The following is a 27,495-nucleotide window of genomic DNA, read 5'->3' on the forward strand; positions in this document are numbered from 1 at the left end:
TGGATTCATTTCAGTAATTTGTGTGAGCTTTATGAGATCATGTTTAATTAACAGTGTCTTGTGTCTCCTTTGTGTTTGGGTCCAAAACCAGAGCTAAAGTTTTGCTTTTAATAACAGTGAAATGTAATTTTTTAATAATACAATAATCATTTTCATGTTTTTACATAATACTACTTATAAGAGTGAATCTATTCATACCATAAAAATTTTAATATTCAGAAAATTATGTTAATTAAGCACTAAAACTGACCAATAGTAAAGGCAGAAACACAGTCTATTATTATAAGTCATTTGCCAAGTCCGGGCCAAGTCTGCTGGCCCAACTTTGGGCCGATGTTCAAAAAGACATTGGCCCTAGTCCAGCTGCTGACTTTGGCCCAGCTTCAGGGAGAGTCAGCCAATGGATTAAGGCCAGCATGCATTGACTGTATGGGTAGGTGGAACTTATATGCAGAACAGTAATCTTTTTTATTTGAGCGTTGTCTCGTTCGTAGGGAAGATTTCAACCACTACCCCTTTTAAGTTCCGAGGGGCAAGGTGACACTCAAAACCAAGGGGTAGAGGTAAAAACTAGAAACATGAATTTCCTGAAAGAAGTGCAGAATGGTCAGGTAGCTTAAATGGTGCCACCTTAAATTCAATGCCACCTTAAATTTACTGATTCCTTTAAATTTACTGCCACCATAAATTTACATATACCTTAAATTCACTACCTTAGAGGTGTGCGTTTGTGTAGTGTGTATGTGTGTGTTTTGTGTGTGGTGTGTTGAGTGTCTTTGTGGAGTATGTGGTGTGTTGATTGTGTGTTAGTGTATTTGTATCATCGTGACACAAGAAAGGTGCCAAAACTTTTGTACTCCATAAATTCATTAATTTAACTCACAGTTCAATTTACTTACTTTTGCTTTTACTTTAGCTTTGTAAACCAGTTTAGTAAATAATTCTAGTCCAGCACGGTTTCAGCAACATTTTCCATACAATCATTTTACATTAGGCCTATTTTTTTTTTTCTCTCAGTTGTTTGATATATTTGTCTTAGTTCATTTTCTAAAATAAAAGTCTGTATGCATTTAAAATCTCTTTGGGGAGATTAAAACTAGGGCTGTATGCAAGACCATAATCTTGGTGGTCTGAGGGTGGACCAGTAGCAACAAACGGTCAGTGGGGTACCGACCTTATGAAGCCAGCGGACGGACACATGCTCTCTATCCGGGACCGAACAATCTGGAGTGGGAAGAGTGTTGGTATCTCGAAAACCGTGGGACGAGTTTATCCGACAGAAAGATAAGAATAATAAAAAAAAAGAAGAATAATGTTCTTAAACGATGCTTTGCAACCATAATAAGAAATGGGATTGGGCCAAGGTGTGCGCTGGAGAACACCTGAAAGGGCTTATGTGACATTAGATGGACTAGATGGACAGAGCTCGTGTCAGAGAGGGAGAACAGGCAAAGGAGACTTTTACTGGCTTTAATTCAGGACTGGTAGTTGTTTCACTGTTCTGATCATAACCGGATGGGGGGCGGTTCCTAATCTTCCGACACCCCAACCGACACAGTCGCGTGTTGGGGCAGAAAGCGAAACCTCGTTTGTCATCGATCACGTGGTTCTCGTGGTTCCACGCTTAGTCCGGATTCCCGAATCGCGCCTCGGTTTCAGACGTAGCACCACGAGCTGGAAGTGCTCGTTTCAGAGTGACGCCGCTTCCGCTAGAACAACAATAACAACGATTGCTGCGTAGAGCGCGTGCAGCTTACCCGCGTGCTCGAGCTCGAGGCCAAAACAACCTCGTCTCAGTTTCATAGGAGAGGTAGGTTTGTGCGGTTAGGAGGGAGGAAGGAATGAACTCTGCCGGACGGAGGAGAAGAACCTCTGTGTCCGCCTTTCTCCAGTCTGGGCTCTGAAGCTGCTGCTGGAGTTGTGGCCACGTGACTCAGTGCTGCTGTTTTTCCTGTTTCAGTTTCTGTCCTTTTCTCTGGGCAGGTGTTTGTGGAATGTGTCACAGTGTGAACTGTACTGGGTGTGTAACCTTCAGGTCTGCTAGGCAGTCGGTCACCTTAACATTAGTTTGCAGTTCTAAGAATTTAAGGTAGACTTTCCCTCTATGTTAAGGACCCAGCACAACATGGCAGAACATCTCTTCTTCACTTTCATTTGTTTTCTTTTCTGGACTATTAACCCTCTACTGCACACATAACAGCAATAAAAAAAAAAATAAAAATAAATAATATATATATATATATATATATATATATATATTCAACTCACTTTTTGCATAAAAATCGTCCAAATTCAAAAAAACAAAAAAAAAAAATAGTAGTAATAATGTGTGCAGGGGTCCTTTTGGAGTATGTTGCCTTCCCTAATAGCAAGAGGATAGTGGGCTACTGATGGTCCACTAAAGGCAAAGCTGGTGGTCCACTGGTGTTGTGTTTTCTGGGCGGCCCACTGGTGGTTAAGCAGACTATTATTAATTTATTAGTTTATTAATTTATTATATTATTACTAAAATTAGACAAAATTCCACTTATCATCGCTCATTTTTCATTCACAGTCCAATTTACTTATTTTTGCTTGTACTCTATCTGCGTAAATTAGTTTGGTAAACAATTTTAATCTAGTACAGTGTCAGCAACATTTTCAAGTCATCTTTTTTCTCTTAGTTGTTTGTAATATTTAGCTTAGTTTATTTTCTAAAATAAAAGTCTGTGTGTCTTTAAAGTCAGTTTGAGGAGATTAAAAACTAGGTAGATTGTATGCAGGACAATAATCTGAGCTGTCTGATTGTGGACCAGCAGCGGCAAACAGTCAGCAGGGTGCCGACCTTATCAAGGCAGCGGACTGATATCCACTCGCTATCTGGGTTGAAGTAACAATGTGCGACCGTGGGAAGAAATGATAGAGCCGTGTTCCCTGAAGTGTTGAGATCTGGCTCGTGACTGGCTAAATCCATTCCACTGTCGCACAGTGTTGCTTCTAGGCAACAAACATATTTCTGCAAATTCTCAAAAAACAAATTGATACTGAATGTTAAAGAGGTTTAAAAGTGCTCACTAAGAGAGAGTATGACCAAGTACATGCTTTTTATTGACTTACTCAAACTCGTCTCTTTATTGTTAACCCTATCATTGACTTTAAATATTTAATGTTATTGTAAAGTGAGGAAAATTAGTTTGTTGCCCTGAGGCAACATCATGCAGTAGAGGGTTAAATATATTTTATGAAGTTTTGCCTTTGTTTACCACTGATCATAAATGCTGAAAAGCACTGAAAATATTCCTTTATCTTTCTTTCAGAAAGCAGTTGGCACCAAAAGACTAGGTAAGTGACATGAAAAAAAACTTTGTTTTTTTCACTGGCAGATCTGAGGACTCTGCATTGGTGTTTTTTCCTGTTCTAGCGAATCTGACTGGGTTAGGCTCGATACCTGATGGCTTGAAACATCAGTTGGGAGAACAAAAATGTGCGAAACATCAGGTGTGCAGGACCGGCATTAAAACCCACTGCTTTATACACTCTTAAAACGGATGTGTTAAAAACAGCACATTCTGTTTCCTACTAGACACCTCAGTGTGTGCAGATGGAGACGACACATTCTGTGTTACTTTTAATGCTAAATGTGTTAAAAGATTTCCGTGCCCAGTTACGAATAACACATTTTGTGTCAATTTCAACACAGAATGTATTAAAATCAGAAAACAATATGACACAAAAAGTGTTAAAACAGGTAACACTAGTATGTGTGTTTTTATTTAACACCTCATTTTTTAGAGTGTATGTAGATCACAACAGATTAATGCTCATATTTTTGCACTGCTCTGCTTGTATGTGCATGAAATATCTAAGTATTAAAGGAATAAATTGGCCAAAAACATAAATGATTGAGGCTCATTTGTACTGAAAGTGTGGTCATCAGAATAACAGTTATCATTATTTTGATTTTCCAGGTACACTAGCTTAGCTTTTCTGACGTCTATATGTTCAGGAATTCACGTAGCCCCGTGTTTGGTCATCTTGCGCTCAAGTCCAATGTTTGTTAGCAATATTAGCCTAGCAATTCCCGTTTCAACATTTTGCCTTCTGCTCATACTCCTGAATGGCATGAGAGGTAATCCAAACCAAATTATAATCCAGTTCTGTTTGTTTGTATTTAGGGTGATGTATGACGGATATCAGCAATGATTGACAAGTAATTTGACGACCATGCTTCAAAGGCAATATTCGGCATGTTGAGAGAGAACTGAGTGTGACGTACAGTTTTCCATACTGTTCTGATGGTGTGGATGAATGGATCACTAATCACCACCACAGTGACTTTATGAATAGCTCTGATTTACTGTGTTGCACAGTTTGCACGCCGTTGCACTGTTACCACCAAGTTTCATGAATCTAGTGGGGGTCGGGGGGCGAATTTGAATCCAAGCCTCTAATGATCAAGAGGTAGTGCTAAAAAACTCCCTAAAACATAAGAAAGAGAGGTACAGCAGCTCTGAGCTATTCCTGTGCTTTTGGTGTTTGCTTGGTGATTGCCCCTCCTGATGTACTGTTTGGGGTCAAAGTGCATGTCTGATCAGTCTCTGTAAATTGTATGTGCAGACAAGAAGGAGAGAGTAAAACTGTTAAAGTAAACATCCCATAATGCATTCCAAAGCATATCTGTCATCTGTATGAAATGTAACCCTCTTATCGAGACCCTTTTCAGGTTTCAGTGTCTCTAAAATATCATTACACTTCATGATTTCTTCGTAAAACTTAACGACTTCCTGAACTGTGATATAATGAATGTGTAAAATGAAAAGTACCAATTTGATTTTTTAAAAAAGTCTCTACTCCTCTATTTGGGTACAAAGATGCTGTTCAGAGTCAAATTTGACCCTGTAGTTCAGAGTGACATTTGAGAATGCAACAGGTTGGTGAAATTCATGTTTGGCAATGATTTACAAGATACTGTCAGTGAAATAGAACAAGAGGCATCCAGAACAGAGGACAATGTTCAAATCAGTTCACAGCATGAGGAATTATTCTTTAATGAGGAAACTGATGTGCAGCAAAATGCTGAAAGGGAGGCATTCGTATCCAGAAATGCCCAAACAGCATGGTCCTCATCCCCCTCTGTAACTATGTGTAGAATGGCACTACAAACTATTATCAGATTGAGCTCAGAACTCACAAGAGTAGCAGTGACAAGTGTCAAAGTTTGCTCTAAGAAAAATGAATGAACTTTGGTTTCTGATTTCATTTGTAACATTTGTTACAATGATTGTGGTAGAAATAAAGAAAAGATGCTGCTTGGTAACAGACATGGCAGTTGATTGTCGACTTCAATCGAGAAAGTTAAGATTTTCTAACTTGAAATAAGAAAAGATGCTGTAAGATAAGATTCTTAAATTAAGATCAGATTTGCTTCTGAAAAATCTTATCTTGACCTGTCAGATTTTAAGTTAAGACAAAAAGATAGCAAGTTTCTGTAATGCAGCCCCTGAAGGGTAAGTTCAAAAACCAGAGATTCATAACAGAGCAAAAGGACAAGGCACAGGTCAAACACAGTAAAGCACTTACAAACTTGAGAAAAAAGGCTCGGTACGCACAGCAAAAGGTGACAATACTGGGCTTATATACTGAGCTAACAAACGTGGAACAAGGAACAGGTGTAAACAATCAGTAGTCAGGCGAAGCAGGGATAGGTGCATTCAGTTGACTCCTGAGTCAGACCTCCTGAGTCAGTGTTTGACCTCAGAAGTGTTGGACACTCTCCAAACTCTTGTAGAAGCTTCCCAGAAGAGTGGAAGCTGTTACAGCTGTAAATGGGGACCAACTCCATATTAATGACTATGGATTTAGAATGGAAGTCATAAAAGCTCCTGTAGGTGTGATGTGCAGGTGTCCTAATACTTTTGTCCATATAGTGTATATACAATAGAAAACTATGTAAGACAAAGAACTATATATGATACAGAACCATGTATACACAGTACTGAACTATACACAATACTGAAATATAAACAGTACTGAACTATACACAATACTGAACTATACACAGTCCTGAACTACACACAGTGCAGAACTATACACAGTCCTGAACTATACACAATACTGAAATATAAACAGTACTGAACTATACACAGTACTGAACTATACACAGTACTGAAATATAAACAGTACTGAACTATACACAATACTGAAATATAAACAGTACTGAACTATACACAATACTGAACTATACACAGTACTGAACTATACACAATGCTGAAATATAAACAGTACTGAACTATACACAATACTGAAATATAAACAGTACTGAACTATACACAATACTGAACTATACACAGTACTGAACTATACACAATACTGAAATATAAACAGTACTGAACTGTACACAATACTGAACTATACACAGTACTGAACTATACACAATACTGAAATATAAACAGTACTGAACTATACACAGTACTGAACTATACACAGTACTGAACTACATACAGTGCTGAACTGTAAACATTTCATAACTCTACACAATGCAGAACTGTGCATGGTGCTGAACTTCACAATACAAATGCACACAAGCAGGTATTGTTTGACCGTACACCTATACTGTCTGATTATGAGATTTTCAAGGGTGGTAACAAATGAGTATGTTTTGGTGTTTCCTAACAAGATGAAAAAGAAAGTTAATTGTCCTTGTTGAATCTGTGCTGATGGACTGTCTCTTGTCCTGTTTTAACAGACACTGCTTTTACAAAATCCAGCATGGACCCACGAGTCTCTTCTCTGACAGCCTTTCGTCGACCTTTTCGTACACTCCGTGCTACTGCTGGGGACACAGTCGACCTGGCCTGTCACCTCTCACCTGAAATCAGTGCAGGGGCCAGAGAGATCAGGTGGTTTAAGGGGACAGACTGTGTTAAAGTGTCCCCGATTACTGTGGAACGTGGCTGTGAAGGCAGAGTGACCACTGTGGCATTTGATGATGTCTCTTTGACACTGGATGATGTAAAAGTCACCGATTCTGGACAGTACAGGTGTGAAATGCTGGGAGAGAAGAAAGAGGAAATCTTCATTGTTCATTTGCATGTGTCAGGTGAGTTTAGTACCTACTGTGAAGGACATTCAGGGACATTTATAATGCTGCATATATCGTTGCTGATGGAAAAAAACTTGTATCTCCAAAATGATAACTTGACAGGAAAAGGGAAAAACTACTTTACTTTTAAAGTAAGTCAATGGAACCAGACTTTTTTCCAAGTAATTTTGGGCCGTTTCTTTTGGTCCATTCATCATGAAATTTACACACAATGTAAAAAGCAGCAGGCATTTTCAAACTATGTCAAAAACCGAAAAACAACAAAAATGGAGATACAAGGTTTTCTTCCAACAGCAGTGATATGTTGTACCATACTTAATGTATACTGTATATACTACACTGTAAATCACCCAGTACACAACAGGAGTTAATTGAAATTGTCTACCAGTGTTAGATTAAATAGGACTTGCTGTCAGATCCAAACATCATATGGATAACTCGGCTAGTTTGCACAGTAAGCCATGTAGTTACTAACTGATCCTACTTTAAGGCATTTTAACTTGTTGCAAATTTTTCTAATTTGATTACTAGCTGTCGAATTTACACACAACAGTGTTTAATGTTTTTCTAATAATTTTCTGAAACATTATTAATGTTAATTACTCAATTTTTTCTCTGCTTCCTCAAATAAAGTTAGAACTTACCAGCCACTTTATAACCCCTTTAAACTGACTGCCTGAACACTCACTTTGAAAAGCACCATGTTTCACGGTCACAGAATCAGTTTGAACAGTCAGCAGTACAGAATGAAGCACTAAGACAAACCATTAGGCCAAAACGCTTGTTATTTTATTAATTCAGTTTTCATAAAATAACCTAGTAATCTGTTTGCAGTAATTCTGTCACGTTGACTAATGAACTTGTTTTATTGCCACGTGACATGTCGGTGGTAATTGTATCTGGTGCAACAAGATGTAATTCAACTCCGTTGTAGCACATAAACATACTATATATTACATATACAGTAAACAATATACAATACACAGTTTACAAGATTTAACGTAGAAGAATCGTGATAAATTACACAGTAATTTCATGTGTGCATTCTTACAAAGGCTTATCTTAGTCAGACTATATTAACACTCAGAAGAGTTAGGTAACCTTACAGCAGTAGTTCTTGAAGTACAGCAGCTGTTCTTGAAGCTGTCTTGCTTTTTATGGGTCTATTGCGTCTCCCAGAAGGAAGAGTTTGGAAAAGATGTTATGTAATTATGTAAAATATCATATTGTGGGTAAAAGGCCATGATTGTGGTAGAAATAAAGTGCTGTTCTGCTACTGGTGTATAAACTGATGTGTAAACCTTCTTGAGGTCTTAATAGACATACAAGATGCTGAGCAGTGTGTGAGCATTTTCATGGAACTCCCAAAGTGTTTATTGTCACATAGAATTTGACATGATTAATCATTATCTAATCTAATATTGTTTAATTTATTCTCTAAATATGTAATTCATAAATCTTCTTATGTAAATTATAACCTGATCTAATCTTTGTTCTCCCTCTTAGAGTTTAGACTGGTCTCCAGATCCGCAGATGTTGGAGAGCCATCTTGCATTGCGGGTTACATTATATACTGTAAGAGCTTTTCAGATTTTGGACCTCATGTGTTTTGTGGTCATGATGCCACCCTGCCCTGTTACCTCTCTCCTGAAACCAGTGCTGTTGCCATGGAGATCAGGTGGTTTAAAGGAACAGACTGCATTTACCTGTACCGGAATGGTCAGGTGACAGAGGGGAGGGGCTACGAGGGCAGAGTGAGTGTGTTCACCCACCAGCTGCAGAGAGGAAACGTCTCTCTGAATCTGAGAGATGTTCAGAGGTCAGATTATGGAGAGTACAGGTGTGAGGTCACTCATGGAGGACAAACGGTGCAAAATGATGGAGTTCATTTGAAAGGTAGGGCTGAAATTTTTGAAATTGAATAGACCCTCGTAGGTCCTTCTCAGCATTAACTAAAACTACATCAAACTTTTCATGATGCTCCAACCAGAAAGGGCCTGGACCCATAACTCCAGCACCAAGAAGTGAACAGTAATATTACTGAACAAAGTAATAGTGCCACCACAATTCATATAAAACACATTTTGTAGACACATTAAAATGTTGAGAAACCTCAAAATATCAAGGCAACATTTTTTAGTTTTCTCAACAGCTGAACAGCTCATCATTAGGCAGCCATTTTTTTTTTTTTTGGAGGAACTCAACCTACATTGCATTTGGCAGATGTTTTTTCCTTGAATAGGTTAATTTATGCCTCAACACTCTTTATAAATGTACTTTTCTCTTTGGTGTTTTTTGACAAAGTATTTTAAGTGCTTAACCTTCAGGAAATGTTGTTTTTCCACCTCAGGTTATATGAGCTGTTTTTCACCGTAAATGGCTGAATAACAGGGTTGAACCCAGAGAACATTCCCCATTATGTTAATATTAACCCGTGTGTTTTGATGTGTTTGTTACTCAGTGGTCTGGTGGGCCCACCACATTATTGTTATTTAAAATCAACACAGCCATAACAATTTATGTAAAAATACCAGATGTTTAAAATATCAGAAGTGTCCAGTGTAGGGTTCTTCTTTAGGAGCTGTAGCCAATCAGCAGCCTTAATTATTTTTACATTAAATAACATTAATTCAATATTGTTGTTACTAGAAGATTTTAATGAATATATTTCATAGAAAAGTTCAGTGTCAGTGAGGAGTGACAGCCCAAAATCAGCATATTAAAGGCGGATACAGACATGTAACGTGATTTTTTAAATGCAAATTTTAATAACTTATTTGTTTCTAATAATTTATAATTATTTATTTTAAGTTAAAGCACAACTCCTTTCACTTTTTACAGAACAAAAAATACAACAGTTATTTTATTGCTTTTAAAAAGGTAAAGGGACAAATTGAGCTCTGTTCATGGAAAGTGCCAGATATCCTTGTTACGGGACGGTGGGGAGGCGGACCCAAGTGCAGAAATGGAAACCAGTGAGAAAGAGTACTAAATAAATTTATAGGGGCAATGGAGTGTTTGTTCGGGACGTTGTGATTGAGGTGACCCGGAGCCAGGCTCAAACCGCCGCTGTACTGATCGGCGGTCCGTGGAGTTACCGCTGCGCCGCTGGGACGCACAGGTGACAATGGATACAGCACCTCAAGGAAGGGGGGAACGAAAAGGCGGGAAATGTCAAACAAAAGAGACGCTGAAACCAGTGTGCTCAAACAAAAGCTGAACTAGAAAGGTGAAGTAAAAAGAAAACGAAATACACCTCCTCTGTAAGAACGAAGGGAAGCTAGACTTTGTTTGAGCTGTTTGCTCTTGCCGTTTGTAGCTCAAGAACTTTTTTGGGGGGGGCTTTAAGTAGTTTTGGGGCAGTTTTATTCTTTGTAGCCCTCTTTTCTTCTCTCTTTAGTTTTGGGGCAATTTCTTTTCTCAGCCCTCTTTTCTTTAACGACACTAAGTACTGTACCGGTCACCCCTCTACAAAGGTGTGACAAACGCCACTGTTTGCCACAGCCTTAAGTAGAGGAGACCGCAGGTGTTCTGGGAATTGGAGTTCCCTGAAGTTATGGCCCCTTGTCGCCGTCGCTCTCTGCTGACAGCTGGCGGCGCAGGCTGGACACCTTGCTGCCGTCGCCCTCTGCTGGCAGCAGGCGGGGGCGGCTGGACCCTTACAATCCTTACTTCATGTTACAGAAGTGAGCTAATGTAGCATTAGGAGTGCCCAAGGACACTTATTAGTACAGCATGGATGTGTTTGGTTGGGCTGGGAATGAAACCTCAGACTGTGTGAAAGACAGAGGTGTTACCCATTATACTGTACAAAACAACAAATCTAAAAAAACAGAATGGTAAGGTTGCTATTCCTACCGAGCACACGGCATGTCTCAACAAGTATCTAACATGTATTTAGGTTACTGCTGGTGTGGTGTAGTGGGTAACACCACTGCCCTCCACCCAGGAGACCTGTCTGCTCAGGACTCTTAGATAAGACTCCAAACACCACATTAGTTACCTCTGTGACATTATTAGACTGTAAGTCACTCTGAATGAGAGTGTCTGCTAATGGCCAGACATGTATTGTAGGTTATTCCCTTTTAAAATAACTTCAGGCTTTATTGGCTGCTTAACGTTAGATGAACAAACAAATCCAAGTTGGTTAAACAAATGAACTTTAGTAAGGAAGACTACAAAAGCAGTGGTTGGGAAATCTTTCTCTCAGCAGTTTTGTTTTCACATGAAAAAGAAGCTCCCTTCAGAGCTGTGAAACTGTTTCAATACCTGTTTTCAAAGACACCAAACTTAAATAATATAAAATAAAAACGTACATTGTAAATGTAAATTAAATGTAAATTCTATTTTAATTCCAGTCACTTATCACTTATATGGGTCTGAGCAGGATTAAACATTGTACTGCAGCCAGGCACTAGAGTGTCACTTGGTTTTACCAAAGACATTTTGTTCATTTCATATTTTATTCTTTTCACTCTTTGTGCCAAACAATAGAACATTTGCAGTAAGAATTCATAATTTTAAAATTGTAGATTAATTTCCAGTACGTGTGCATATTGCATTTTTATAATTAAAATGATTGTTATTTATAAATTTATAGCTTACCATCAAAACTTTATCTACAGGCAATCTGTCTTCAGTAAATTGATGACTGACATGAACATTTCTGTTTTTCTGTTTACAGCGTTTAAATTGTCCTCCCATCCAGAGCGAAGTTTCTCAAAATCTATTCCTCAGATTCGTACTGTCCATGCTTGGGCTGGTGATGATGTCACTCTGCCCAGCTTACTCTCTCCTGAAACCAGTGCTGTTTCCATGGAGATCAGGTGGTTTAAAGGGACAGACTGCATTTACCTGTACCAGAATGGTCAGGTGACAGAGGGGAGGGGCTATGAGCGCAGAGTGAGTGTGTTCACTGACGAGCTGGAGTATGGAAACGTATCTGTGAAGCTGAAAGATGTCCAAGACTCAGATGGAGGAGAATACAGGTGTGAGGTCACTTGTGGAAAAGACAAGTTGGAAAACAACATTCACCTGCATATATCAGGTACTTCTTTGATGGATTGACACATTAAAGATAATTAAACTGCTTCTCTACAGCTTATGTTGGGTAACTCACCAGATTGTATAATGGGTGAAGTAAATCTACCTGACAAATGAAGACTTGCTTGCAATGTACAAAGTAATCTGCAAGAGTTAAATCTTTTTACAAAAACCCAGCTGATACATACTTTGTTGTTGTGCTCGTATAAAGGTAGTCATAATTGTTGACCTATTAACTAATAATCAGGGATTTAGGCCCAGTCCCATTTCAACCCCCACCCCTACTACATAGCCTTTATCCCTCTGTTTTGCACGTTCATGTCTAGGGGTAGGGTGTCCCAATTTTTGTTGAGATAGAGGGGTGGGGTGAAGGGTTAGGGCTACACGGCCCTCCAAACAGAGGTTTTTCAGAAAGAAGTGTTATGAGAAAAAAAGCAAAACCGGCAAGATGGCTGAGCAAGAGACCAAAGAAACACACAAATGTGAGAATTTTCTCCTTTAAAAAAATTATGATAACCACTGTATTATCTTTAATGTCACTTCAGTGTATTGTGGTCATTTTCTTCATAACAAGCATAGAAAAATCGCTAGTAGTATGCTAATGTCTCGGTAGCTAGCTAGCTAACTTTCCCGTTCCACCTTAAAAAGTCCAGTAGATCTGACACCTGAAGCGCCAGAATGTAACTGCTGCTCCATTTAAGGTGGAACAGGAAAATTCAAACAAGAAGCTGGTGACTTCAGCTTCATATCACTGAAGAATTAGCGGTGGGCGATATTAAATAATTGTCTTATACCCCCTCTTTGAAAGCATATGATGCCCTAAATGTAATTAAGGCCCAGCAGCACTTTAGACTAAAATCCTTTTGCTTTGAGTGACCCTATACCTTATGTTTATTTTATTAAAAATAATGATTAAACATTCAGTTTTGTCACTTCCGAAACAATCATAACAATACAGAAGCTTTATCCGAATGAAGGCCTGGGTCATCAAGTTATCGGCCCCTGAGCACAAATGTTGGGGTGGACCCCTACCTGGCTGCCTTTTTTGGGTGGTCAGTGATTTTTTTAAGATATCACAGCAGATTACATGAGGGCTGTGCAGCACCACAATGGCAAGATTAGGCACACATTAACGAGAGCACAGGTTAAGGACCACCACCCCTTACCTGTTATGTCCTCTGCCTTTGAGGCACAGGCATCCATCTTCACTAAGCTGGACCTGCGCAGTTCCTATAACCTAATCAGGGTTAAGAAGGGGGACGAATGGAAAGGCTTTCATCACCCCATCGGGCCACTATGAATACTTAGTTATGCCCTTTGGGCTAATGAATGCTGCAGTCGACTTCCAGAGCTCAGGGCGGTTTCAGTGGACTCTGGAAGGCCAGAAAACCTTCAAGGAAATTAAGCGCTGTTTGACCTTGGCCTCAGTGCTGTAACTTCTGAACCCAGGTAGAGGTGGATGCCTATTAGACAGGTGTAGGGGCAGTGTTGTCCCAGCAGTCTGGTCTTAACCAGAAGTTACACCCCTGCGCCGCCTTATCACACCACCTCTCCCCCTCAGAGCGAAACTACGATGTGAGTGATTGAGAGTTGTTGGTTATCCTACTGGCCTAGAGGAGTGGAGGCGCTGAGTGAAGGGAGCCAAACATCCCCTCCTGGTTTGGACAGATCACAAGTATCTGCCCTATATCCAGCAGGCCAAATGGCTAAATCCATGCCAAGCCTGGTGGGCACTGTTCTTTGCATGATTCGACTAAGCTAGATGCTCTCTCCCACCAGTGAGAGCCATCCCCTCTAGAGCAACAGTCAGCAGAGGGCCATATAATGGCTCCCATTTGGTGGGGGGTGGAAGCCGTTGTATGACAGGCCCTCAGAAATGAGCCAGATCAGGGAGGTGGCCCCCGTGATAGATTGTATGTTCCTGTGGCTGTTAGGAACCAGGTGCTGCAGTGGCGGCACTCTTCCCCATTCACTGCACACCCAGGGGTGACCTGCACATTAGAGTTTCTGCATAGGCGGTTCTGGTGGCCACACATGAACCAAGACGTGCGGGCATGTGTAGCAGCTTACAGGGTGTGCACCTGGAACAAGGAGTCCAGGACCAAACCGACAGGCCTGCTCCATCCAGTATCCATCCCCTCTCGCCCATGGTCTCATGTTTCCCTTCATTACTTTATCATAGTGTTGCCCTGGCCCTGGGCAACACTGTAATCCAGGTGGTTGTTGACCACAACAAGCAAGTTTGTTGCTGTACTGGAGCTTCCATCAGACAGAGAAATGGCCAAGGTATGCATAGAGCAATTAGTCCAAGTCCTCAATTTGCCAGCTGGTTTTGGGAAGCCTTTTGCAAGCTACTGGGGCGAAAGCCAGCCTTTCATTGGGCTTCCAACCCCAGTCAAATGGCCAGACGGAAAGGGTCAACCAAAATCTAGAGTACACCCTCCGGTGTCTGGCCTCTTCTAACCCTTCTTCCTGGTCAGAAGCACATTATGGCACTTGTCCCTAGGCTTGTCCCTGTTTAAGTGTCAGTTTGGGTATGCTCCACCCATGTCTGCAGAACCCCAGCAGTGGGACATCTCGCTTTGCTTTTCTGATAGCCTGGGAGAGGTTGGCTCTTGTTGTGCTGAGAGCTGTCTTGTTGTCTGACTTCAAAGCAACATTCAGGATTTTCAGCAGTACATGCACCTCAGTAGTCATTCACAGCTTCTGGTTAGTACATGTGGTGATGGTCTTGAAGGAAATCACATCATCTATGCACTTGATAATGTAACCAGTCATAGATACTGTCTACTTCTCGAAATCAGTTGAATCATCATATGTAGCAGCCTTCCTCAACATGTTCTAGTCTGAGTGCTCAAAACAAGATGGCCCTCTTAGACCACATTCTCACCTGTTTCAGAACTGGTTTGGCACACTTGAGCAGGGATTTGTATGTTGGGAATAGAAAACCAGAGATGTGGTCCCAGCAGCTAGGTGAGGGTGAAGTGCAGCCTGCTAATCCAAGATCTTAAGGCACCCGGTGACAAAGAAGACTATAAGGAGATGCTCACTAGAGACTCTGCAAATCTGCTTTGAGACCACAGACTGGGGGGTCTTGTGTGAATCAGCTGGTGAGGACATTAACAAGATGACAGACTGCATTACTAATTATTTCTATTTTTTCAATGACACTGTTGTTTCAGTTAGGCAGGTGCATTGTTTTTTCCAACAATAAACCATGGATCACCAAGGAACCTGAAGGAATTGTTAAATAAGAAGAAGCAGGCTTATAGACTGAGGGATTAAGAATTGTGAAGAAGTGTTCAGAGGGAGCTGAAGGTGAAACTGAGGGAGAATAAGGAGGCATACAGAAAGAAGCTGGAAGGAAGACTTCAGCAAAACAATGCAAAGAAAGTGTGGGCTGGTATTCAAGACAAACTGGCTTTAAAACAAAAAGACAAACTGTGGGCAGCAGTTTGGAAACAGCCAGCAAGATGAATATATTTTTCAACAGGTTTAGCATGACACCATCCCCTTCCATCAGCAGTGGCCTCCCCCCATTCTCTTACCCCACCCCCTCACCCCACAGTCATTGTCTGAAGACCCTTATCCCTCCCTAGATGTGACACCCAGCCATGTGAAGAGATAGCTGAAATTGGGAAAACCTGCTGGACTGGATGGAATCAGCCTGAGAATACTGAAGGTTTGTACCACTCAGCTGTGTGGGATTCTTCTGCATCTCTTCAACCTGAGTCTTAAACAAGGTCATGTGCCATTGCTGTGGAAAACATCCTGCCTGATTCCTGTTCCAAAGAAGTCATCTACCTCCTCTTTCAATGACTGTAGACTAGAGGCCCTTACATCCCACATCATCAGTGATTTATTTACTGCAGGAGGCACACTCATTTAGACCAGAACAACACCATAGAGAGAATTACTTTCTTTGACTTCTCAAGCGCATTCAGTACCATCCCAGCTCTTGTGCTGGTGAAGAAGATGGATACAGTGCAGGTGGACAGGTCCATGATTGCCTGGGTCTTGGGCTACCTGTATGGAAGACTCCAGTATGTGCAGCTCGGAACTTGCCAGTCTGATCTTCTGGTCAGTAGCATTGGAGCATCTCAGGAAACTGTGCTTTCCCCTTTCCTCTTCACCCTGTACACGACGGACTGCCGCCTTCAGAAATTTCCTGATGACTCTGCAGTGATCGGGTGCATCAGGGATTGGCAGGAAGGAGAATACAGAGATCTTGTGAACAACTTTGCTAAATGGTGTGCAAGGAACCATCTGCTCCTCAATGTGACCAAGACCAAGGAGATGGTGGTGGACTTCAGGAGGAAGACGACTATGATCAGTCATGTTACCATCATGAGTCACAATGCTGAGCTCGTAGACACCTACAAATTCCTGGGTGTCCTGCTTGACAACAAACTGGACTGGAGGGCCAACACAGAGGCTGTGTACAGGAGGAGGATGAGCAGATTGTTCTGAGAAGGCTCAGGTCATTTAATGTGTGCAGCAAGATGTTTGCTGGGGAGGCAGCATCAGAGGGTGAGATGCAAAAAAGCTCAACAAACTGATGGTTTTGAGGTGGTGGTGGTGGAAAGGAGATTACTTAATAAACTCATTGTTGTCCTGGACAACACATCACACCCCGGGCATGGGGGCAGTGGAGCACTTTCAGCAATGGACTCATTCAGCTCCGCTGTAGTAAGGAACAGTACAGAAAAGGTTTGTACGAACAGCGATCACACTGTACAACCTCTTCACTGTGCCGGGACATTACTGTATACTGAGCCTCTAACAGGACAGGCTCACTGACCACCAGTTGGACATTACTACAACTCTCTATTCATATTTGTTAGTGGAGGCAAACTTGCGTACCAAAACCACTTGGAGCACCGTAGACCATAGGCTTACGCAGCAACTGAAAAAATGTCCAGAGGCTTGTTGTCGTTTACAAGGTTTATTCCACAGCTTGAGCAAGCAACAAGGTTTCAATTGCATTTCTTCATAACTGCTGGAAAAACCTGTGTGGTACCCCTGGCGCTGCCCTATGCTTCTATGGTATCACCATATGTGCACCTGTGCTTGCCCTCGCCACCCAGTATCAGTATTAAATCATTGCATCACATTTTCAATAATAAACCACACACCAGTATAGCTCCTACAATATTACTGTACTGCCACTTTGTTTGTGCATCCATACATTTTGCACAACTATTAACATTAATATTTATTTATACAACTGTATAATAATATATGGTAATTGCTTTTACTGTACTTTGTGCTGCTGTAATACACAACTTTCCCTCTGGATTATCCAGATTGGTACCAGTTTTAAGGTCTAAATCCAGCATCTGTCATACTGTGTGGAGTTGGGGGGGGGGTGTGGTTAGTGGCTAACCTGCACATCTGTGAAAGCACCATTAACACTGAACACGTTTTAGAGCAACATATAAAGCCTTTTAGGTGCCGTCTTTTTCAGGGACCTTGCTTATTTCAACATGACAACACCAAGAAATTCTGCACTGTTGACCAGATGAAGACATGGATAATTAAGGAATGGCAAAAAAATCTTTCAAACCTGGATCAGTTTGTGTCTTCAGTCCCCAAATGTTGAAAGTGCTGTTAAAGGAAAGGTGATGTAACACAGTGGTAAACATGTTCCTGTCCCAGCTTTTTTGGAACATATTGCAAGCCTCAAATTTGGAATTAGTGTATATTTACAAAAAAAAACAACAAAGTTCGTAAGATAAAACATCAAATATTGTGTTTTTGTACTATTTTCAATTTAATACAGGTCAAACAGGATTTACTAGGCACTGCTCTCTGTTTTTATTAGCATTTCACATACTGTCCCAACGTTTTTGGAATCGGGTTTGTATCTCTGTGTCTGAAGTTAAACGCTGTCCCCATTGAAGCTCCAGTAAAAGGAATAGTGCATTGTTGGGCAGTGGGTAGCACTTTAGCGTGATAACTGAGAAAGTTCTGTAGCTGATCTGACATCCTCAGACTGCATCGTGAGCATATGAGTGTCTGAATTTAGTATATCATAAAGTGATAAAGTTTCTAGGAATTTTACTGGACTGAACTGGCAACCTTATTTATCGGTACCATTAAGGCACAGATTTACTGTAACTTTAGTTAATGTGGTCCAGATGTCCTCCTAATACTTTTTCAATCTACAAGATTCATGAGTGAAATATTCACCATTCAAGCCATGAATTTCATTCAAAGGTGACAAGTTTGTATATCAATCAATAGTGTGCTTGGAGGTGGTAAGTGACTGGAGTGGGGCAAGGTTTGAATCATCACTCTTGCTGTAGTTCAGTGAGGATTAGACTTAAACTTAGTTTCTGTTCAAAACAATCAACGTAAGTTAGAAGGAAATTCAAAAGAGAAAAACAAACAATTCAAATAAGTACAGTACAAGCTGACAGTCAACAAGATGAGCATGCTTTGAATTAGGGTTGAATTAGTAGTTGAATTAGGATTTTACGCTTCAAATTTTATCAGATTGTTGATACAGATAGTGCATGCTGTCTGCATTTCTTAGACATAAGAAATGGGATAAAGGAAACAACAATCTGATAAGCATAACATGTCATGGAAGATGCAGTTTTGTATTATTTAATTCTATAACAACAGAGAGTACTGAAATCAGAAGCCTAAAATCAATTTATTTCCAAGGCTTTTAGACGGCCTCCCATCCAGTGAAGGCCCTGATCAGGTCCATTGTTTCTCATGGCCTGCGGTTAGCCACTGCTCTCAGTTATTTGTGAGCAGAGCTGGACATTGACTGTAAACCTTCTCAGATAGTTTTAGGGTCTTTTGTGCTTCTACATTTATGCTTTGTGTGCAGAACATTTCAAAGTGGTCAGTTTGGCTAATTAAGCTGTGATGTGGAGAAGAGTCCTGTGGAGATGTGAATTATTTATCATACACCCCATTCCCTCAGTTTCAGCATCCACTGTATCAGACAGCTGTGATCCAGTGTGGCTTTGAAACATACTGCATTTTTGTGCAGCAGCAACTTTATTTTTTTATTGTTTTGTGCTGAATAACAAACATGTGTTTCTCATTTCAGAGTTAAAGCTGGTCTACAGATCTGAAGATGTTGGAAAACCCTTTGAATCCCTCTTGATTCGTCTTGAGAATAAATTGACTGTTCTTCCACTTTACGAGACCCTGACCCTTCTCTGTCATGGTGTCACTCTGCCCTGTTACCTTTCTCCTGAAACCAGTGCTGTTGCCATGGAGATCAGGTGGTTTAAAGGGACAGACTGCATTTACCTGTACCAGAATGGTCAGGTGACAGAGGGGAGGGGCTACGAGGGCAGAGTGAGTGTGTCCACCCACAAACTGCAGAGAGGAAACGTGTCTCTGAGTCTGAGAGATGTTCAGTGGTCAGATGATGGAGAGTACAGATGTGAGGTCACTCACGGAGAAAAAATGGTGGATGCTTCATTTTACATTGGTGTTTTTGGTAAGACCCCTTTCACATTACACAACATACAGATTTCTGAGGTTCACAACACATTTCACATCATACAAGTTACATTTTGAGAATATTTGTGAGATTAAAAAGAGACAGTCTACCAGTTTTTAAGTCTAAAATATGACTTTACACCTGCTTCAAAAGGGTTCCATTTATTTACAATTTACAGATTATATGCAGATCATGTCTGTAAAAATTACAGTTTTTACTTTCTGCTAAATGAACTGCAGAAATACATCCAGGTTTTTTAATCAATCTTTATTGACATTGGAAATTTTCTATCATGTCCTATGCGAATAGAGTTTTTAATTTTTTTTTTTTTTAAATGGAGGTCCTCAAAGAAGTACTTGTATGCTGAAAAATTACAATAAACAGAACATTTTCAATTTATCCTTTGTGTGAGGACAAATTGGGTAGATACTCCCATCTCTTTATGCAATTATGTAATACATTATGACAAAGAAATAATTACATTTTCAAGCTGATATGTAATAACTCATTACAAATTCTCAATAATATAATGAGGTTTTACATCGTCCATTGAGTACAATTTACAAATCTGGCATCACCTTCAGAAAGTGTATAATTTTAAATCATGTCCAATCATGTTGATTAATATCGAGTCTTTCCCATTTTCAAAAATGTTATTTTATATCAAAACCCTAAAAATATTTTAAAATGGAATTGAGCCATCAACACCACCACACCACACAAACTCAACACAACACACACACTCAACACACACACACACACACACACACACACACACACACACACACACACACACACACACACTTTACCTGTGGATTTAAGGTAGCACTGTATTTGAGGCTTCGAAGGATTTAAGATATCAGTAGATTTAAGATAGCAATGGATTTAAGGTGATTGTGGATTTAAAGTAGCAATGATTTAAGGTATCAGTAAATTTAAGGTATCTGCGGATTTAAGGTATCAGTAAATTTAAGGTATCCGTGGATTTAAGGTATCAGTGCATTTAAGGTATTAGTGGATTTAATGTACTGTTGGATTTTATGCAGCACTGTACCAAGTTACCAGTGAATTTAAGGTCCAAGTGCACTGAAGATATCAGTGAACGTAAAGTAGCAGTGAATTTAAGGTACCAATGTATTTGTACAATGTAATAAAATCGTTGTTAAATGTTTATAAGATGTAGAATTTGAACATGAAGAATGTCACTAACTTCCCTTTATCTGTTTTTCTATTCCGCAGAGTTTCATGGTGAGTATATTTCAACTGAACACTTTCCACACTCTACACTCTCTGGATGTTTATAAATTTACATTAAAACCTCTTTCACACACAAGATTTGCCATGATTTTTCAGAATAAAGGCCTTTACACACCAAACACAGTTTATTTGTGCAGTTTAATTGGACTTCAACAGATTAATTCAAGCAGGGGTGTAACTGAGGAGATCTCTCTCACCAACTGCGACGTTTTATTACTCTGCTTGATTTTTGAGAACTTTCGCAGGTGACATGAACTCACTGACCAGTGAAAGTCGTCTCTGGTGTTGACGGATTGGCTGTGTCCCACCAGCCACGTTTCTACAAATGTTAAAAATAAGTTTGTCTTCTTCATCACTGATTATGTCAGCATCTCCAAAAGCAGCTCAGTCAGATTTTCAGAGCTGAGCTGTGTAAAAGCTCTCTGAAAGCTGGGAAACTGTACAGGCTACTTTGTTTTTCCAAAAAGTAGCTCAGCCAGTTTTTTTTTTAGCTCAGCCAGCCAGTCTTTCAATGTCTTTTGCACTTTTTTGCACTTGAACCACAACATAATATTTAAAAAAAAATTGTGTTGCATCTGGTGCGTATAGTTTTGATGTGAAAAAATCATGGCCAAATATTTTTTCTCATTTATCATTTTCCTGCCATGAATTTGTTTGTTGTGTTTATTAAGGCCTTAATAAAAATATAGACGCCCTGAAGGGTAACACTGAAAGTGCATTCCTGAGTCTAAGTTCCACTTTATTTTTTTAGCTATATTCAGACTTAATGTTTAAAAGGAATTCCTGCCTTTTTCCAGTTTCCTGGGTTAAATTTGAAACACTCTTTTTTAAGAAAGGTGGTTATAAATTATAAAAAATAAATTCAGACTCGCAGTTTTGTCAAGACATTTTCACTTATTGGAGTATTTCTAAGATGCTGAACATCAAAAAAAAAACATGCTTGTTATTTACTTTATTCATTGTTTCTCACCACAGCGGGACGTGTTCCTGCTGAAACACCAAGTGAGTAAATATATAAATATATATACTGTATATAAAAAACACTTCCTCTCTGCATATTCCTGGTTTTAATCTGTTTCTATATATCTATATAACAGTATCAGTTATGACCATCATCATCATCATGAGGGTGTTTCAGGCCCAGAATCAGTTTTTCACCTTTCCTTCCAGTAGTTTGTCAGAATTTAGCTCATGTGTTCTGATCCCAGATCAGCCTCAGTAATGATTCATACTGATTCAGAGCTCATGCTTGTATGTTACCACTGACACACCTATAGATGTTTGATACATTATGTTTGAGAGACAGTAACACGTCTCTCCCTCTGACGTATAATAATGTGCTCTACTGATCAGAACTGTAGTATAATATACAGTTGAACTGGCTGCTAATAATAAAAAAAAAAAAATCTGACATTTACGAGTCAGAAAGTCACTCAGAAACACACACAGCTGAATTAATTTCTATTGTATTTACAGAGGAACGAAGAAGACGTGCGAGTGAGTCGAGTGACCTTCAGCCCAGTAGGCTGATATTTTCTCTCTCTGGACTCTTTACATACAGAAGCTGGACACTGTGCACTCTGAACATTTACTGTTCTCTCTCTGTTCACACTTCAGTGACAGTAAATATAGCAGGTTAATCGATCAGCTGCGTCTCTGAATTCATTTCATTATCTGATCTGATGACTGTGAATCAGCTCAGTACAGTTAGTGTGGTTCAGTGAAAACAGGCACCAACGAACAGTCGATCTTCAGTTATTTACAGCATTAAATCAGATTAGAAATGAGCTGAAATTACTGTGAAATGATTTCATGAAAATGTTATCAAATCCACGTTCACTAATCCAAATGATTTAATGTAATCAACTTTTTTACAGAAGAACCAGAAAAAACAGGAAGAAGGTGGAGTTATGAAATGCTTCCTCCAGAGTGTAAGTCAATAGTTACTGTCTCTCTGAGCTGATGAAGCTCTGAGTGGTTCATATATATGACTGCAAATTTGGCAATAAGACAATCTGCATGAGTAAAAGAAAAAAACTAGTCTTATACTCTGAAGTCTTATCTTTATGGAGGCTGATCTGGAATCAGAACACGTGAGCAAAATTCTGACAAACTGCTGAAATTGATTCTGGAGCTGAAACTGTGCAAGCTTATGATGATGATGTCAGTGTTAAATTGATTTACGAAAATACATATTTATAAAAGATTATAATCATAAATAACATAATACTGGTTTATTATTGCTAATAATTTGTCTATTTTTGTGTTCAGTTTAGTATTGAACTGTGTTCAGGTCTGTATTGAACTGTGTTCAGGTCTGTACTGAACTGTGTTCAGTTTAGTATTGAACTGTGTTCAGGTCTGTATTGAACTGTGTTCAGTTTAGTATTGAACTGTGTTCAGGTCTGTATTGAACTGTGTTCAGTTTAGTATTGAACTGTGTTCAGGTCTGTATTGAACTGTGTTCAGTTTAGTATTGAACTCTGTTCAGGTCTGTATTGAACTGTGTTCAGGTCTGTACTGAACTGTGTTCAGTTTAGTATTGAACTGTGTTCAGGTCTGTATTGAACTGTGTTCAGTTTAGTACTGAACTGTGTTCAGTTTAGTATTGAACTGTGTTCAGGTCTGTATTGAACTGTGTTCAGTTTAGTATTGAACTGTGTTCAGGTCTGTATTGAACTGTGTTCAGTTTAGTACTGAACTGTGTTCAGTTTAGTATTGAACTGTGTTCAGGTCTGTATTGAACTGTGTTCAGTTTAGTATTGAACTGTGTTCAGGTCTGTATTGAACTGTGTTCAGTTTAGTATTGAACTCTGTTCAGGTCTGTATTGAACTGTGTTCAGGTCTGTACTGAACTGTGTTCAGTTTAGTATTGAACTGTGTTCAGGTCTGTATTGAACTGTGTTCAGTTTAGTATTGAACTGTGTTCAGGTCTGTATTGAACTGTGTTCAGTTTAGTATTGAACTGTGTTCAGGTCTGTACTGAACTGTGTTCAGTTTAGTATTGAACTGTGTTCAGGTCTGTATTGAACTGTGCTCAGGTCTGTATTGAACTGTGCTCAGGTCTGTACTGAACTGTATTCAGTTTAGTATTTAACTGTGTTCAGGTCTGTACTGTAACATTTACTGTATTGAACTGTGTTCAGTCATGCTGATTCTTTTCGCTCCAGTAACATCTTCCCTGTTCCTACAGTGTGAGGGGAGGAACAACAACAGGAGAATCCACCAAAGGAGAGAGAGAGAAGAATGGATGAGTGGAGGAGAGAGAGAAGAAGAGATGAGTGGAGGAGAGAGAGAAGAAGAGATTAAGAATATATATCAGCAGCACTTTATTTTACAGTGCGTTACGACCCCATGTTTTGTCTGGGCACTGTGGGATCAGTAATGTGTCATTAAAATACTGAGCTGGTGATGATGGATTAACAGCTTGAGGAACAGACCAATTAAACTTTTAAAGCCATTTTATTAAAACTAACCAAAATAAAATGTGTTTGCTAGGATACTTAGTGCCACACTGGAAGAGCCAAACTGTGGACGGCACCAAAGAAAAGAACAAAACAAAACCTAACCACGCTCGCCTGCTCTGAAACAAAAAGTATTTAACTAACCTAAAAAAGGAAACTAAAGCTAACTAACTTCCCTGGCTGGTAGTCAAAAGTACACGTGTACACTCTGACCTAGAGGACTAGACAGAGTAGAGAGAGTAGACTTCTACGTGGTGAGAATGAATAGGCACACCCCTCTTATCTGTTTGAAACCCCAGGTGGTACAACCATACGGTGGCTGAGAAGACCCAACAAACTGCAAATAAAAAACGAGCTGCAAACTCAGAAAACACTTCCATCAAAATGACGACACAGCGCTACATTTCATAAACGCGCTGCAAATACAGAAACACAAGCAAATACAGAAACACATGCAGCTTCAGAAACGCTGATAAGCCAATCACAACACAGCAGAGGTGTTTCTGGGGGACACTCAGAGGGCGGAGCCATTCAGACTTTTAAATTCTGTGCAGTAAAAACACACCAGTAAAAGTTGACTTTTATTTGAGTCGATTACTGACATCACTGTATTGTAGTGGGAATTAGCTATAGAGAGTCACTGCAAACCTTTAACTAGTAACACCAGATTAACTACCACAGTACAGCTGTGACACGTCAGACAGCAAACTAGCCAGCCAGGTTAACCATGAACTGGGGACGTGAGTGTCCGAGTGTCTGTGGTCTGATCTGCTTCTGTCAGTGATTTTCCGTCATAGATATTCCATCCACTTTGAGCCCTTTGAGTCTTCCAGAGACATTTCCATTGTGTTTTGACTCACTTCCACTGTGTTGTGACTGGCTTTGCAGCATTTCTGATGTTGCATGTGTTTCTGTATTTGCAGCGTGTTTAGGAAATGTAGCATCGGTGTCGTCATTTTGTTGAAAGCGCTTTCCGAGTTTGCAGTGTCTAAAAATTTGCAGCGCGTTTGTAAAATGCAGCGCCCATGTTGCCATTTTGATGAGTGTTTTCTGCGTTTTGCAGCTCGTTTTTATTCACAGTTTGGCCACCGTACAAACAATCTCTTGTAAAACAAAGATAAAAGTGTGCAGGTAAAATACCAAACTAAAGCTCTTCCCCAATACAGGAGACAAACTCACACGCTAAGTTAAAAGAATTGCTGGTAAAAACCTAAAACACACACACACACTCCCAACACAAGAGATTAAAACTCAAACTTAAACACAGCACACACGATCAGTCCCCTCTCTCTCTATTTAGCCATCTTGAAGGCTTCTTTTAAGTCTTTTAAGGCTCCTCCCCCCATCTACACCAGCCAGACCTCTGATTGGTTAGAGGTCCCCATATGACTGACTGCAGGGCAGGTACACCTCTTTGAAGGGAGAGACCAAGAAAGAGACGCACGTAACAAGTGTGATCAATGTCTGGTGTTTAACAGCTAAATTTGTAGTCATTACAAGTAACATACGATTCATGCTTTACATGTTGGATATTAAAATAAACACTACAATGAGGAAACTTCTGTAACAGGCATATATAGGGGGCGCCCTGGGGTGTCTGGGACCCCCTAATTAATCTCTTGGACCCTCTGAATGTCTCAAAATCAATTTTCTTAGGGGTCCCTGAAAATAAGCTTATTATGACCTTAGGCTGTCCTTTAGGGAAAAATACATGCTCAAATACAGATTCAGGAAAGGGTCACTATTTATCCTCCTTTACAGTCGGCGTCTGTCTTTAATATTCTTAACTAACTAGAACTGCAGCACCGCTCTGCCTCAGGGTGGCGCTGTAGCAAATTAGTTCACCCTGTTGGTTTTTCATAGCCTAGAAACTGTCATGATGTAAATTCTTGGCGTGGTCAATCGTCTAAGCGTTGGCCCTGTCATCAGGAGATCGCAAGTTCAATCCCTGGTGATGCTACAGTTGTCCACAGCTGGGAGTCCAAGAGAGCACAATTGGCCTCGCTCTCTCTGGGTGGGTGGGATGGCCCCCTTTCTCCCCCCGTCACCCAATGCGATGCTAGTCAGCGCAGGCGTCTGTTAGCTGACGTAACTGGCGCTTTCCTCTGAGCGCGTTCGGCTGTCCAGTGACGTTGCGTGAACACCAGTTTGAAAAGGTGCAATGGAGCTTCACAGGTCTCGGAGGAAGCCTGTGTTAGCCTTCACCCTCCTAGCGCTGATAGTATCGTGTGACTGGGGGAGTCCTAACTAGCGGGTGGAATTGGAAACGACTAAATTGGGGAGAAAATTGGGTAAAAATCCAAAATAAATAAATAAACTTGATAAAATTATTACAGTACAAAGTCCTCCACTACAGAGAACAGCTGGTCATCCAAACCAGTGAAGTTTCTAGTTATTCTTTGCACTTTGGTTGTCATTTGTGATTTTTTTGTTTTTTTTTAGTTTTTAGTTTTTTCAATTTCATAAATTGAGTGCACAGATGGCGTCGACATGCTCACAGGTACTTTTCTGCTTTTGTTACTCTGCTGTATTCTGTGTATCGAGCGGGATGTCGTGTTTTCGTGTGGTTTCAAACCTGCAGTTGAGAATTTCTTGGACGTATATGTTTATCTGTTTGCTCTTCTCTTTAATTTTATTGGTTACCATCTTTAAGGTCACATTAAAGATAAAGAACTGACACGATTTATCTGACGTTACATCATAACAACCTGAAATTACAATGAAGGTGTGTAGACTCTTTATATGGACTGTAACAGCTTCGGCGCAGTGTTGTGTGTTAGTGGCGCTCCCCACCTCAATTTTGTTTACTTCTCTCATTTGAAGTCTACTGCAGGTTTTCATGCCATAGTTGGGCGTTTTTGTGTAAGTTTGTATGTTTATGCAGATATGCTGACATGCTGAGATAACTGTTCTAATTATTTTCTTCATAACTCATCCTTATTATGCTTGTATAATGCTGATATGTGATTTTTCTATTAAATTTATACCCCTGTAATTTGATTTGTCTTCTGTTTTTACCTTTTTTCATAGAAAAAAAAAAATCAGGTATATCCAGACATGGAATCAAGCAGAACAAACAGTTAACATGTTTTTGTTAGTTTGCTTTTCACATATGGTTTCAACCCAAAATAAGCCCTAGTTGCTAGCATTGTTTTATCTACGGCTGCATGTCTATCTGG

The 27,495-nt window shown here is 39.9% G+C and overlaps 1 protein-coding gene across 1 annotated transcript; it reads left to right on the forward strand.

Moving 5' to 3' along the window:
* The first annotated feature begins 1,542 nt into the window (after window positions 1–1,542).
* LOC118815344 (butyrophilin-like protein 2) lies at window positions 1,543–27,310 on the forward strand. Its single transcript, XM_036581395.1, has 11 exons — window positions 1,543–1,810; window positions 3,297–3,321; window positions 6,725–7,078; window positions 8,588–8,977; window positions 11,766–12,128; window positions 19,194–19,592; window positions 20,835–20,843; window positions 21,828–21,854; window positions 22,329–22,373; window positions 22,730–22,783; window positions 24,046–27,310. Exons 3-11 carry the CDS (start codon window positions 6,748–6,750, stop codon window positions 24,048–24,050), a joined length of 1,623 nt encoding a protein of 540 aa, XP_036437288.1. The 5' UTR covers window positions 1,543–1,810; window positions 3,297–3,321; window positions 6,725–6,747; the 3' UTR covers window positions 24,051–27,310.
* Window positions 27,311–27,495: the final 185 nt, after the last annotated feature.

This window comes from Colossoma macropomum, unplaced genomic scaffold (assembly GCF_904425465.1).
Source record: "Colossoma macropomum unplaced genomic scaffold, Colossoma_macropomum, whole genome shotgun sequence".
In the NCBI taxonomy this organism is placed as follows: Eukaryota; Metazoa; Chordata; class Actinopteri; order Characiformes; family Serrasalmidae; genus Colossoma; species Colossoma macropomum.